The 15,794-nt window shown below is 37.6% G+C and overlaps 1 protein-coding gene across 2 annotated transcripts in view; it reads right to left on the reverse strand.

The window, feature by feature from the left end:
* Positions 1–15,026, reverse strand: part of ACER1 (alkaline ceramidase 1) — a 44,617-nt gene extending 29,591 nt beyond the window's left edge. Inside the window, exons 1-2 of one of the 2 annotated variants that reach the window (XM_063455867.1) lie at positions 14,694–15,026; positions 1,824–1,920 (exon numbers count right to left, since the gene is read on the reverse strand). In XM_063455867.1, the coding sequence (XP_063311937.1) occupies positions 1,824–1,919 (96 nt within the window). In that variant the 5' untranslated portion in view covers position 1,920; positions 14,694–15,026. Of the gene's footprint in view, positions 1–383; positions 513–1,823; positions 1,921–14,693 lie in introns of those variants that run through there. The other variant, XM_063455868.1, reaches the window with a different exon arrangement.
* Between the last annotated feature and the right edge of the window lie 768 nt (positions 15,027–15,794).

Below are 15,794 nucleotides of genomic sequence, written 5' to 3' on the forward strand. Positions count from 1 at the left end.
GGCTATGTGTGCTGTGGAGAGGCCCAGGTTTGAGGCATCACAATACTATCCAGAGCTGTAGTGGTTATGGTGCTGTAGACTGCCATCTACAGCCACATGGTATTATTATTATTATTATTATGATTATTATTATTGGTATTTATATAGCGCCAACTAATTCCGCAGCGCTTTACAATATTATGAAAAGGTTACAATAAATGAGACAATTACACAATGACACAGGAACAATTATTATAAAGCATTGTTTAAGGAATAATACAATCTCATTATATACAATGTTATGGAAAGTATGCAATGTAACACACAGCACACACAGATCATTTTATTAACCCTAACAGATCATCATTTTAATAAGGGTCATATAAAAAAAATAAACTACTTACATCAGGAAACTGTTTGGGAAGACTGCAATGAATGCTTTATTTTCTTTGTGCTCCTCATTAACATGACAATCTCGCTAAACTACTCCCCATAGTATCGGCCTCCTGTTCACTCTGGAGTGTATTTATTGTCAGTCATGTGTGAATCTCAGTCCCCTGGGGGTTCTAACAACCAGAGTTCAGGATATTTACTAATTAGCATGTAACCAAACAATAATGCGTCTAGAGAACTTGGCTAAAGATGTCACTATCAAAAAGCTAATAGTACAAAGCTAGGAAGTATATAATACCATAAACAGATATTACAGATAGAACAGAACAGAATATAAAACAGACATAATTCACTATAAATCTCATGACGCCAACCAAATTGAAATATCTAAAAGAAATAGCAAATAGTGTAAAACGATGAATAGTTGTAGTATTCCCCTACAGCTATATTGTATAAATACTGTATTTTAATGGTATTGGCTATAATAAAGAATCAGATTCTGTGAGAGTATCTAACTGAAAGAAAGTGGACAAGCTAAAGGATCTCTCAAGGCACCATAACCAATACAGCTATTTGCGGTGATAAGAACCCACTTACTGTATCTATTGAATCCTCGCACCATAACTAATACAATAAGAAAGCACAAAACACAAAACCAGAGTCCACTTGTTATACAGTCACCATTCTACATTACATTACAGCCTAGGGACACCTCTATTGGCCACTCCTCAAATGGGCACTAGAGGTGCTTCCTGGGGCAGTGCTGCACAGTGTGACTGACGTTCATGGAGACGCTGATTCAATGCATCTCTATGATGAGATGCTGATTGGACAGGGCTGTGTTTTGCTCTGCCCCCGGCCTGCCTCCTTGGCTGAGGTCAACAGAATTGACAATCTCATCCAATCCAATGTTTTCTGATGGGAAAGCATTTTGATTGGCTGAGATCATCAATTTTGATGATGTCAGCCAGGAAGGCGAACCGGTGACGGAGCACGTGCAGGTCTACCCGCTCAGCTCTGGAAATAAGATGAGTTTTTTTTTATTTAAGGGGGGCAATGGAGGAAATGATTACATGTTTGTGTTCCTGACCCTATAATTTCCATTAAATATGGACTTCAATATGATGACAAGAAGGCCAATAAACCTTCAGTCATAATGTAATTTGGTACTGTAGCTTTATTTCATCTGGAAGGTGCAATACAAAGACAGCTGATAAGATAAAATTGCTCTATGATTAATAACTTGAAAAGGAGACATATTTAAAAAATATATCATGTAGATTTGTTTTCATATACCTATAAAAAATAGATCTGCTTTAAGTGTACTTCCTAATATGGGGATTATCATAATATTTTCTGATCTTTGGATAGATGGATAGATGGACGGATGGATAGATGGATTGCTTTGAGAATACAGGATTAAGTAGGATTTTGCCTGTCAATACACTTACCGTGTTGTAATATTCAGCCACATACTCTGAGTGAAGATAGTTTGTTTCACACCAATCGACCTCTGAGCTCTCTCGTGCCAATATACTGGGGGGCATCCTGGGAAAAAGGAAAAGGCAAGACGTTAATTTGGTACCCTAAGTTAAAGAAACTAAACACTGCGTGCCTATGGTTATGGTGCTAGGTGAAGCCATTTTTGAGTGGTTGGACCAAAACCAAGAGTCCCCAAGGTACACAGAGCTAGAGCCCACTCACCAGAATTACCAAGTCTATCCATATTTGATGAACATTGGTTTTTACAAATTCAGCCAACGAAGGCTGTATGAATATGGGTGAAATTGATACTGATAAATTCCACTCCTGCATTAGCAATTCTGGAAAGTGGGGGTCAGTACTGCCAAGGACCTTTGGTTTTGGTCAAACTGCTCAAAAATGGTTTGTGCCACAACTGGGAGAAGGTGTCTGCACAGTAGTTATGGTACTAAGACTGCCTCTTAACCCCTTAAGGACCAAACTTCTGGAATAAAAGGGAATCATGACATGCCACACATGTCATGTGTCCTTAAGGGGTTAAAGACACATATTGTTATAAAAGTTGGGGGCAAATATAAGAAAGAAATGCAAAGGCAAGTGAAAAATCTGTTAGAGAAATACCATTTCTTCAAACCTGCATGGTCTGACATGTCGTAGGGCCATTGGCATATTGCTAATAATCTTTAAATACTGTATACAGAGCAAAGGGGTCACACTCACCTGAACATGCATACTTTGTGCATGCTAGGACTTATTAGGTACTCTGTAAATAAATTCAGGCTGCAATGTATCTGTATCTGAAACCCCTTTTGAGTTAGCAGCTGCCTTTAAAGACCACTAGTTTTACTAATATGTCCATTTTTGATTTTAGAAACAATTACGTAATTGACATAAATCATGTTTTTAATACAGAAGAAAACCTTCCTACATACACCAGAATTGATAATTACAACCAAAAAGATTTATTTACTAAACTAGAAAAAGCACTCACTATGGAGATTAAACTAAAATGGGAATTAGCCACCCTAAAAAAATATCTAGAAGAAAGAATAACCCCTAGGGGATTGAGACTTTTTAAAGAACCAACCTCAGACAGAGATGATGCCGAATTCATGAGAGATTGGTATAATAAGCTAGAAGTCTGCACATTTGGCCTTATGGAAAACACTAATCATCAAAAAAAACAAACAACTCTCAATCCTTGATGTAGAGATCAATGATCTAAAAGAAAAAATGTCATCATTTACAGAAACACAGGTCTTTAAGCAAAATTCTATCCTCATCCAAAATAAAATAGAGAAGGTGGAAATGGATACGAAACACATCAAGGTAAAAAAGTATATGAGAGACAAACAGGACTATTCCAACAATCAGATCCGTTCTTTTCATAAAAAACATACCCCAGACAACATTTCTTATCACCCCTCCAACACTTATCAAAACGACCGCACATTCAAATCCAACTATCCATCTAGAAAAGAATCGCACTACTCACTGACTCACTCTGTTAGAAATCAACCCTCTACTGTATCACACAACTATCACTCTTACCGGCCACAGAATATCCGGAATAACCACAACCACCACGCCCCACTTAGACATTCATACCCATCCCGGCCATACCAAAATGCACCCAAACAAAACACTCCAAATCACAATGTCAATACCACTTACTCCCCTGGAATGTACCAAAATGAAAGAGGGGCAATACCTAAGACCCAAAGGTCTAGATATGCACACAAACACTTTGAAAACACTAAATCCCCTGTAAACTACATTCACAATAATAGATATCAACTATTATCTATAGACTCGGAGACAGACAATGATGACTATTTTTTAGAATTGGGGACACAAACAAATGTACATATGCAGACACCGTATCCTACAAAAACCAGAAAACGAAGTCTCAGTTTAGAGGAAGGCGAAGTGGCCGAAGAGTCCAAAAGGGAAAGACTAGAACGATAATAAATCAGAAAAACGAGACAGAATTAGGCATCTTTAATCTATCACAAAAGGCATTAACATCCACCCAAATTTCAGTACTCCAAAAAGGTCTTAAATATGCCCCTACAAACCCATTTAAAGCATTCCAAGCATTTATTGATGTTAACAAATTTGTCAGGAAAGCCACCCTCAAAAGGTTCTTTGCCAGTAAAAATATAGAAAATTCTACCTCACAACCCCTGGCCACTCCACTCTCAGAACCCCCTAATATCATATCCACTTCATTAAAGAAAAAATCAACCTTTTTTCCCTCCAGTTTTAAATCTGGCCCCCTAGAAGTCTTTGAGAAGCTAGTTTTAAAGGATTTTGAAAAAATTCAAAAGAAAAAATATGATCAGGACAACCTTACAAAATTAGAACGAGAAGCACTACAACAATTGCAAAAAGATGATAACATTGTTATCAAACCGGCTGACAAGGGGGGTGGTATAGTAATATTAACTAAAGACATGTATATAGAAGAGGCTATGAGACAACTTAAAGATACAAATGTTTATGAAAAACTTACACAAGACCCCACCCCAAAAATCCAACAAGTCTTAAACTCCTTTTTAACCAATGGCCGTGACTCTAATATTTTAAGTAAACAAGAATATGAATTTTTAAACGTATCCCATCCCAAAATCCCCGTAATTTATTTCTTACCAAAAATCCACAAAAATGTGACAAACCCTCCAGGCAGGCCTATCGTGTCAGGGATTAATTCTATTTTATCTAACTTATCTGAATATCTGGACATCCTTTTACAACCTTCAGTTAAACGTATGGAGTCGTACTTAAAAGACTCCATGACTCTCCTTCGCTTTTTAAATAATTTTACTTGGAAAAACACTTACTTTTTAGTTACATGCGATGTCCAATCTTTATACACAATCATCCCTCACGATAAAGGTTGCTATGCAGTTGAGAACATTTTAAGAACTGAAAATAATATTCCAGACCACCAAATTGATTTTATTATACAAGGTATTAATATTATTTTAAAAAAAACAACTATTTTTGGTTTTTAGATTCTTTTTATTTACAGAAACAGGGTACGGCTATGGGGACCAGGTTTGCCCCTAGTTATGCCAATCTCTTTATGGCAGATTGGGAATCCACTGCCATTCTGGGAGGGCATGACTGGCGGGCAAACTTGGTCACATATTTTAGATATATAGATGATCTGTTTTTTATTTGGGAAGGGACGGAGGATTCCTTGAACCAGTTTTTACAGCATCTAAACAAAAATGACAGAAGTATCATTTTAACTTGGGAATACAGTAACTCTTCCATTCATTTTTTAGATTTAGAAATTTTTATTAAAGATGATGCAATTAACACCAAAACTTTTTTTAAGAAAGTATGCACTAATAATGTTATTGATGTCACTAGCTGCCATCATAAACCCTGGCTCCAAGGCATACCAAAAAGCCAGTTCCTCCGTCTTCGGAGGAACTGCTCCCTTACCCAAGACTTTGAAGCCCAATCTCAGACGCTGTTAGACAAATTTTCTGAGAAAAATTACCCCCCAAAAAATTTAGACCTTACTCTAAAGAATATTAAAGATAAAAACAGATCAGAACTTCTTGAATACAAAAATAAAAAAGACACTAAAGATGCACCATCTTTGCCAATTATTTTCGACTTCAATAACAAAAGCAATGTTATGAAGAAGATTATTAAGAAACATTGGCATATATTAAAACAGGATGAAACTCTAGCTGGCATTATCCCAGATAATCCACATGTCATATTCAGAGGGGCACCCAGCTTTAAGTCCATCCTCACAACTAACTATACCAAACAAAAATACGATAAACCCCCTCCTAACCCTCTTACTTTTTTACCTAAACCTAGTGTTTTTTTTAAATGCAACAAGTGCATAGTATGTAAACGCACCAGTGACATCATTAAGTCTAAAACTACTTATTTTAAATCATCAATTACACAAAAAAACTATCAGATAAAACACTTTATTCACTGCAATACAAAAAACGTCATTTATCTATTAGAATGCCCATGTGGCTTACAATATGTAGGTATGACCACTAGAGATCTAAAAACAAGACTGGCCGAACATTGTCGCAACATTGCAAAAGGCTATGATAACCATTCGGTATCTAAGCACTTTCTGAAACACGATAAAAATCCAAAACTTTTAAAATGCATTGGTATAGATATATGTAATGTCCCATGGAGAGGAGGTGATATCAAAAAGATTCTGGGAAAAAAAGAAACGGAGTGGGTCTATAACCTAAAAACCCTTACTCCAAAAGGTCTCAATATAGACTTTGACCTTTTTAACTTTTTATAAAAATAAAAAATGCCCCTCTAATCCTTTATGATATTAATGATGGTAGCAATAAAAAAAAATTTTATTACAAATTTTTTTTTTTATTACACAGTAACAATAACTTTTTTATTACACAGCAACAATAACTTTTCTACTACTTTCTGCTCCTTACTCCAATCATTGTTTATCTACACAAATATCACTTATATGAGTATGTACTAACTACATTTCATATATTTTTTATTAATTTTATTATCGCTATTATGTTTTTATAAACTTTGTATTTCACAGTTTAGTTAACCTTCCCCAAGATATACATATATGATGTTAACCTTAATCAAATTTGTTGACAATTATAATTTCCCTCACTTTGCCTAAGTTTTATCCCCCCTCCCTGTTTATATCCCTATTATCCCCTCCAGGGACTATGCTAATTTATTTAAACACCTTGTATATTTTTTGGTCGGCTATTCAGCCGACACGTATGCGTTCCACTCGCTTGGAACGCATCAGTCACGTGACGCGGAAGTATTCTAGTCGCGCGTCACGTGACCCGTTTTCTTTCTTCAATTTATCAAGCTACAAGCTTCGTTTTTACAAACCAATATTACCACTAAGTTAGTTTGGGTTATAGCTTCACTTCTATACCTGTAAAAGTCATTTTTATTTTTTTATGCTAATTTCCGAATTCGTTCTTAATATATCATTTTTTACAGGATTAAAGCCTCTTTTCCTGTTCTTTCTGGTCCCATAAGATTGGCCTCTTATAATATTTTATCCTATTGTGTTTAAAAAACACTTTTATTATAATTTAAGTTTTATGCTAATTATGGTAATGACGCCATTTTGGCGGGATATTCAAATTTTACTAATACTATTGTACCCTATATAAGTTCATGTATGTCAGGTTATGCTTTCTATTATCTACTTGAAGAAGCCTCTTTAGGCGAAACGCGTCTAGATATTATACATTTTATATTTTATATTTTATATTTGTAATAAAGGAATTTTTGGCACCAAAATATCTTGTTTGCCATATTCCTTTAAATATCTTTTTTACTTTTTCTAACCTGACCTTACTTATATTTTATAACCCACGCAATAGCGCAAAGAATCCATAGGTGGGGATTATACCACCCATACGCTTACACCGAGCAGTTCAGCCTGCTCTATATACTGTGAGTATATTTTTATTTTCTTCTAGCATTTTTATCTGCCATACAGAGAGCCCTATATTTTATTTTCTCTTATTATCGGCTGAGCCGGATCATCGCTGGACTTTTCACCTGCACTACTTGCTGACCAGCGTCACCCTATATATCCTTGAGTGGGGATCATTCCACTTCACGCATATAATATCAGAGCTGGATTTTAGCTCTGAAAATTGTGAGTAATTTTCATTATCACTATTTTATCCCCTTTCACCTTGCTGACATACTGTACCATTGGGATTTTTGTTTTCCTGCTTTTATCTTCACATATCATCACCGAACTACAAGTGCATAGGCGTAAAGACTGACATCATCCTCAAGCATCCTCCATACTTTGTGGAACTTACCACTTCGGACTTATTGTAGGACTTTGGACTATTATTTTATTATTATTTTATTTATGATTAATATTACTTTGATGTAAGTTAGGCGCACCCTTTTCTTTTCTGTTTTTGTGCAATGTGTGATCATATACTGTAAGAAGCAACAAACAAGTTGTGGCATACATAGAACTCCACAACTGACTCCCATGCAGGATATGGCCTGCACTTCCACCCTCTGGCCACCCATAGAGTTTTATAGCGTGGCCAACGTGGTGACTGCCAAGAGCAGTGTGTCTTCTGTCTCAGCATTACAGGGACACCATAGGCACTGTATCTGCTTCATCTCTTTAAACTGGTTATAGTGTCTGGAGTCCTCTGTTGCCATCAATGTATTCAGCATTAAACAGATTTTTGTTTGTTTTTATGTTTCAATGCTAAGCGAGCATCCCTTGCAGTCCATCCACTCTCTGTGCTGCTTTGGCAAATGGGGAAGTATTAGTCTGAACAGAAATGGGCAGCAGTGATTGGTTGAGAGTGTCACCTGACTGTTTGCAGCCTATCAGAGCTCCAACTGACAGACGGACTACAAGGAAGTGTGTAATCTCTGCCTTAGCCACACCTCCAAAAGGGTCTGGATTGTGGGTGGCCAGTGTCCCTTATTTAGTGTTTAACTGCTTGAAAATAGCTTAACACTGAATGCAGGGGCAGTGCCGGCGGACTCCAGGCACTGTGACCAATTCAATAAAATAAAATGGTTATATGGTGTTTGCAGCGTCCCTTTAATATTTTATGCAGTATAGTGGAGCAGGCTTGGATTTGACATTATGCCATGTCTATGTTCCCTCAACTGCCAGCATGACAGTCACTCACACAGAATAGTAAGTTTAAGAAGAAAGGTGCAGCACTGTTTTGGGTCTTCCCTTCATGCTGCATTTAATATGGTAGGAGACAGAGAAAATTGGGGGTGGAGGAGGGAGGGCTAATAAGAAATAGAGATGGGGGGGGAGGGATGATAGGGATAGATGACTGGAGATGAGAGAGTCAGCGAGAATTGGGAAGGTGGGTATTTGAGAGTTAACGGGGGTTGCAAGGAAAGGCTGGGGGTTTAGGGATGAAAACAAATGGGAGTGAATAGGAAGAAGCAAGGGAGGGGGGTTGCATAAGGGGGTTTATAGAAATGTTAAAGATGTGCTATTTACATGAGGCTCGTCCATCCCATAAGCCTGATTGGGCATTATGGGAATTGCACTTTAAAAGCATTTAGAGGGCCTGGTTTTTATGAAAAACTGTTCCTGCAATGTATGCAATTCATGGCTATCCAGACATAGCAGGATTCACACTTCACAGCTACACTTTACATTCATTCTTGAATACACTCACTGTAAGCCAGATAGGGTTGATATAGTCTATACAGGGTAGCTTTGTGATTATATATGTCTTCTTTCGGCACAGTTGCCACTTTAGTTTATTATTGTTTACTGTGTGTGTCATAAAGGTAGGTCCTTTGGGACATTATATAATTTGACTTTATTATATATATATTATGGTTCCCTGCCTTCTTGACATGCTGATATTGCACACATAGGAACATTAAAATACACATATACTAAGAATGCACACAAACAGGAACACAGGACACCAACATGCACGCATACTGCCCTTGCTCATGCACACAAGCATACACAAGCATACAAATACACTGACAGTGCGCACACACATGAACACAGGACACCAACAAAAACACGAACAGATACTGAACATAGTTTTACTAACATAGACACATACAGAAAATGCGAAAACAACACACAGAAAAAGGACAAACACAAAGATAGGCACATACAGGAGAACTGACATACATCCGCTGACAGTGCACACACAGAAGCTCTGACACACATTGGCACTGTTCACTTTCACATACATTCACAATTGATGAGCACAGAAAAACCCTCACATGCACCAATACTGCACAAACCATTTTAATTTATTCAGAAAGCACTTGTGATTTTAACAGTTGCACCAAGACAATCCTAAAAATGTGACTTTTCTATGTCTTTTGTCATCCTCACAGTAAATTATGAATCAATAATGATGGGTGCAACCCCAACATGCACACCAGAAATTCTACTCCACCAGGCCAAGAACGCAAACAGAGCGAACCCAGAACTGGCAAGCTGCCACTGTAAACTCGATACTGTTGTTATGCCAACAGGATGCTGATATAAGCTCGGTTCTGGATCTAGTGTAAATGTGTGGAATTCACCACCACGACGTTTACACATTTGTATATGGTGTTCTGGAGACATACAGGGTTAGTCACGAAAGCAAATTTATAGTGAATTTCAAATTCACGGTTGTAGTAGTCGATCTGAAAACATTGTCAGCTATGCGTCACATTGTCAGCTATGCGTCACGTTGATCTACTTTGGCCCCAATATTTGAAATTCACTTTGAATTCTCACTTTAGTGCATAACCTTATTAATAAATCATAAAACGTACACAATATTTTTAGGTAGAGTTAGAGTTCAGGCAGTGTAGCCGAGGTTAATCGTTCTAGGGTAGTGTAATGGGTTAACGTTTTAGTATTAGGGTAGTGTAAGAGTTAATGGGTATAGTTAGGGTAGCATACCACCTAACATTTCAAATGGACAAATGGGGACACTTTAATTGTAAGGATGTGGCTAGGGATGTGACTTGTTAATAAAAATGTATGTAACTAAAATAGGACAATGTATCTTATTGACACAGACTGGTTTCTAAACACATTTATTGTAGTTTAAAGACACATCACTGGGAGCATGATTGCCATGATTGCAGTGGAGCTCTGTTATACACTCAGATATAGAACTCCTAGAAATGAGGGACATTGGGATAAAAAAGAGGGACAGATGAAGTTGGGTCCAAAATAGGGATTGTCACTCTTGCATAGGGACGCTTGTGAGGTATGGGGTAGTGAAGGAGTTGATGGTTAGTTTAAGTGTAGTGTAGTTAAGTGAAGGACTTTTTTGGTATTAGGGAACCAGATTAGTTGGAGTTACAGTTAGTTTAGCTTCCACCTCTAAAATAGCGGCAGGTGCTGCTCGGGAGTGTAACTCCCACTAATCTCAGGCAGCCAGGGATGTATGTCCCAGTTTTGCCTTCAGATTAGTAGCCAGGAACCGCACTCACACCTTAGTCCCCAGTAATTATGGGCAATAAAAGCATATATTATATCAGCATCTGTGCAATACAGCATACGAAAACATGATGGGCCAAATGAAATAACTGGTAGATCAAGTAGGGGAATTTTTTTTTTTTTAAACAAATATTTAAATCGCTTAGATCATGCGTTCAAACCGGCAGGTGACAGTATCCAAACATTAGTCTCTACAATGCATTATTTGATTGCACCAGGCTTCTAATCTCAGATTGTGTGTGATTGTGGGACCAGGGGGCACTGGAGTACTTTATTTCCTATCATCCTCTGGATCGAGGGCATGCTGAGGGAACTCACATAAATTTAACTACCTCAAGTCTTCTAGTTTGGCAATTGTTGCCTTACATTTTAAATTCACTTTCAAAACACGTTGAAATACCTTTTAGACTGAAAACATAACTGTGTTTATCCATTTTGGACTGAAATTTAAAGTACATTTTAATGAGAGAGCCTGAATTACAACTGTTACCCGAAGAATGTTTTTGAATATAATATTCCTTTTATCACGTTTTGAAAATAAATATATATATATATATTTTTAAATTCAGTATATGTGAAAAAAAATTGAAAAACGCATCCCTACCTTTAATATACCACAGGATCCATTAGTCACATGACCTTGGGTTGGACTGCGTTTCAAAAATGACAGTTAGTCTCTATGGTCCTTGTGTCAGTGCCACCTAACTGTCAGATTTCAATGACTGTCCGACCAAAGGTGCATGTACATGGCTGAAGGAACCTGTCCAAAAGTGAATGTATATGGCTGAAGGAGCCTGACCAAAGGTGTATGTATATGGCTGAAGGAATATGTCTAAAGGTGTATGTATATGGCTGAAGAAACCTGTCCAAAGGTGTATGTATATGGCTGAAGAAACCTGTCCAAAGGTGTATGTATATGGCTGAAGGAACCTGTCCAAAGGCATAGGTGTGCACACGGGGTGTGCCGGGCTTGCCCACAATGCCGTCGGGTGTGAGGCCTCTCCTGTCAGTCTGCCCTGACAGAGATCCAGCCTAAGTCTGCAGCTCCGCCGGGAGTGAGCTGCAGACTGAGGTGTCTAGCGATCTCCAGCCTGTCAGAGCGTTGCCGCGGCAATGCTCTGCCTAGATATCGTGAGACTCACCATGTGGTCTGCAGCTCACTCCCGGCGGAGCTGCAGACTGATGAGAGGGGGAACCCACTGGACCACCAGGGAAGGTATTTAGGAACCCCCCTCTACCTCCCTACCCTCTGTCACTGTCCCTCTACACCCCCAACCCATGTCACTGCCCCTCCACCCCCCAACCTCTGTCACTGCCCCTCTACCCCCCAACCCATGTCACTGCCCCTTTACCCCTTGTCACTGCCCCTCCACCCCCCTACCCCCTACACACTGCACCCCATTTCTATTTGATTATATATGTGTGTATGTATATATAAAAATACATATACACAGCGGCGTGTGTTTGGGCCTTATGGTGCACACCCAAATGCATTAGGCTGCGCATGCCTATGTCCAAAGTTGTATGTATATGGCTGAAGCATCCTGTATTTGTAGGTGCATGTATATGGCTGAAGAAACCTGACAAGGGTGGATGTATATGGCTTAAGCATCCTGTGTTTGTAGGTGTATGTATGTGCGTTCATATGGTTGAAGGATCCTATCCAAAAGTGCATGTATATGGCTGAAGGATCTTGTCCAAATGTGCATGCATATGGCATAATGACCTGTGTTTGTAGGTGTATGTATATAGCTGAAGGAGCCTGTCCAAAGCTGCATGTTTATAGCTGAAGGTACCTGTCCAAAGGTGTATGTATATGGTTGAAGCATCCAGGACATTGTGTTCTATCGCATCTAGACACTTAAAATATGTTACTAGCGACTGGGCAGCAATGGTGGTTACCTCCCTTCCACTAAAGTCAGGGTCAAAGTGACCCTACAGGCTTCTATTTCTTTTGTAATCACTTACAGGACTTGGAAAAACATTTATGAGGGAATTTATATCAAAAATCAATATAAATCGTTTATCGGTTTTGACTGATATAATCTTGGCTGATAATAGGTCATTAAGTTATCGAAATTCAATAAAAATATCCGCTGAAAGCAGTCGATAATTTTTGACTGGATATTTCCAGTAATATTGAATTGAGGCCACAGGCCTTGATTTAATTGTCTTGGATAAGCTTATCTAATTTTGTGGAGAAGCTTATCACAATCTGGTTAAAAAAAAAAAAAAATCCAATTAAAAGGGTTTTCTAACAGATTGGCCTCAATTTAATTTGTTTGAATAAAAATCAGAAATTATTCCATTCTGTTAGAGAAAAAAAAAAAGCATTTTCAAATAATTAATTGACATAAATCACCATTAAAGTCTATGGGAATGTTTTTAGATAAATCGTTTACATTTTTTTTTTCTAACACAGTGGAATCATTTCTGATTCCTTTCCAAACAAATTGTGATCATTTGAAAAACGTAACCAAAATTATTAAATCAAGACCATAGTCCTCATTCACTTGGTGTTTGATTGCTGTTTCTTTTCTCTTTTAGTTTTACTTGACTTTTACTATAGAAAATCTCTATAAATTTGGGGTGTCTGGTTATTTAGTTTTGGCACCTCCAAACCTTTATTTATTCTGGTTAAACGCCAATAATATATTTGGGGAAAAAATTTATACATTTGATTGTCAATTGATCTCAATACACTGTTCAGTAAATAAATACTAGAGGTAGATTGTGGGAATACTTGTTTGTTTGTTTGTTTGTTTGTTTGTCTTTTTTTAAAAAGGATGGAGTTTATTCCTTAAAATGTTCATGTCGATAGAATTTTTTTTACCCAATACTTGTCCTGAAAACCATCCCCAACTGTTTCATGCTGTTATTTTGGCTTAAGGTTTGCAATTTTCTTGTTTATAGTCAATAATTCCCAATCTAGGTTTTAAACCCTGTTGTTTAAATCTAAATGATTTCTGAACCAATTTACACATCATTACAAGCATAATCATATTACGTAACTACTTAAAGAATAAATGTAGTATTAGTAGGATGAGGATACAAATTGCAATAAATCAATGATTGTCTAGTGACGGCTATCTCTGTGTTTTGATTAGCATTGTTATTTAAAAGCAGGGAAGAATACATTTAACATTCCATTCTCCTTTTTACAGAGTCGAAAAACCTGCCTTTCTCCTAAATGTCAGCCTTTATTTTACCACAATCACTTATTGACTTCAGAATGTGATGTGCACACCACACTGTCTGCTAAAGTTTGAAATCATCTTTTTAGTCCAATAGCTGCACTGGAAAAAAAAATCTCCAAAGAGATTTTTTTTTTTCTTAATTTGAGCTTTTCTTTTTGAGCCAAAATTTGCTAAAAATGTGAATATTTTTTTAAAAAAAACCCCACAACAATTCACACTTTGGCTGACAATTTAGCTTTTTTTTCCCCCCTTAAATGTTGCGTTTACGTTACTATTAAGAAAATAAACTACAGATTTATATAAAAAAAAATAATATCATTATAAATATGTATATGCATAGTTTATAAGCTTTAACTTAAGTTTCTATAGTTAGACTTGAGCAGAGGTGAAAAAGTCATTTTGCTGCAAATATGCTATCGGCAATGCAAGATTTTGCTTATGTGTGTTGATTTTTGGAATACCAGTGCCAAGGCAATTATGTAAAAAAAATGTGTCATGCGTCTTTAAAGATCAGCAGAGCTAGTATGCAAAGGAAAGAATATATCTACCTGTATTCTTATATTTGCCTTAAAAAGGTTTTTTTTTCTGAAATGGAATATCCTCCAATGTAGTCATCTCAAGCAAATGTAATACATTCCATTGGCTATACATACCTTGGATTAATTAGATGATTATTGGGACCATGGAGACCCAGGTGACACAAGTCACAAGCTGTGTGTGTGCCTCTAAATGGGAGCTGTGTGCTTGCTTGTCAAAACCACTTTGTTGTGAATGAGATACAGATGAGGATGCTGGTGTCTTATGTGTGACAAAGGGAACTGGTTGTGTGGGAGGCCCAGATGGTAGTTGGGTGTGTTACAATGACAGGGTTGGGTTTGTGTGTGTGTGTCCCACAGAGTGAGTCTGTCACTGGTGCAGGTTCATTTGAGTGCATGTGTGTAGTATTGTGTGTGTAGCTGCCTTTGTTGATATAATAGGAGTTTGCAGCACAGGTGCACAGGCTGACACAGAGTGCTTGTGACAGTGTAGATAAAACTGTGTGTCAGTGAGCGATCTTGATAGTGCAGTGTGTGTGTGACTGAGATACAGTTGCAGGAATGCATCCTGGGAGCTCTTGTTTAAAAAACTTGGAGCTAAAATGTGTGTGTAATCAATGTGTTGGGAAACTAGGGTAAGCCACTCTTATCTCGTCTTATCTTTCCCTTTGACCCAGTCATTCTAGGAACCACAGCAGGCAGCTCATTAACCCCCTGCTAACTCAACACACAATGCACTCAATGTGGAATCATGCAGGGGAGAAAATTGCTTTTTTTTTTTTTCGTTTGAAGATGTAGCTGGGAAACTGATTTAGAAAATGTACCGCTCTTCAGTGTCGCACTGTGACTGGATGCAGACTACATACAAGCATTTATTCCTTACAAAACTGGAGTCTCTTTTATTATAATTATTATTATCGGCATTTATATAGCGCCAACATAATCCGTAGCGCTTTACAATAATATTAGAAGGGGAGAGTTAACTTCTTCGCTGTTCTTAGATTCACTGGGAACAATTGTGTTTTGGGGTAAACGTTGGCTATAGGACAGTATGGCGACTTCAAATTGACTTATTCCAAAATATCGTTAATCCTGTAGAACACAGGATGCCCTGAGATATTCACATCTTCTATTAACACCTTAATGTCTCTCTAACATATGGAAAGCGGGGGAGAGGTCCTTTACTGAACATTATTGTGCTAATTGGGACACACCATA

Source organism: Pelobates fuscus, chromosome 5 (genome assembly GCF_036172605.1).
Source record: "Pelobates fuscus isolate aPelFus1 chromosome 5, aPelFus1.pri, whole genome shotgun sequence".
NCBI lineage: Eukaryota > Metazoa > Chordata > Amphibia > Anura > Pelobatidae > Pelobates > Pelobates fuscus.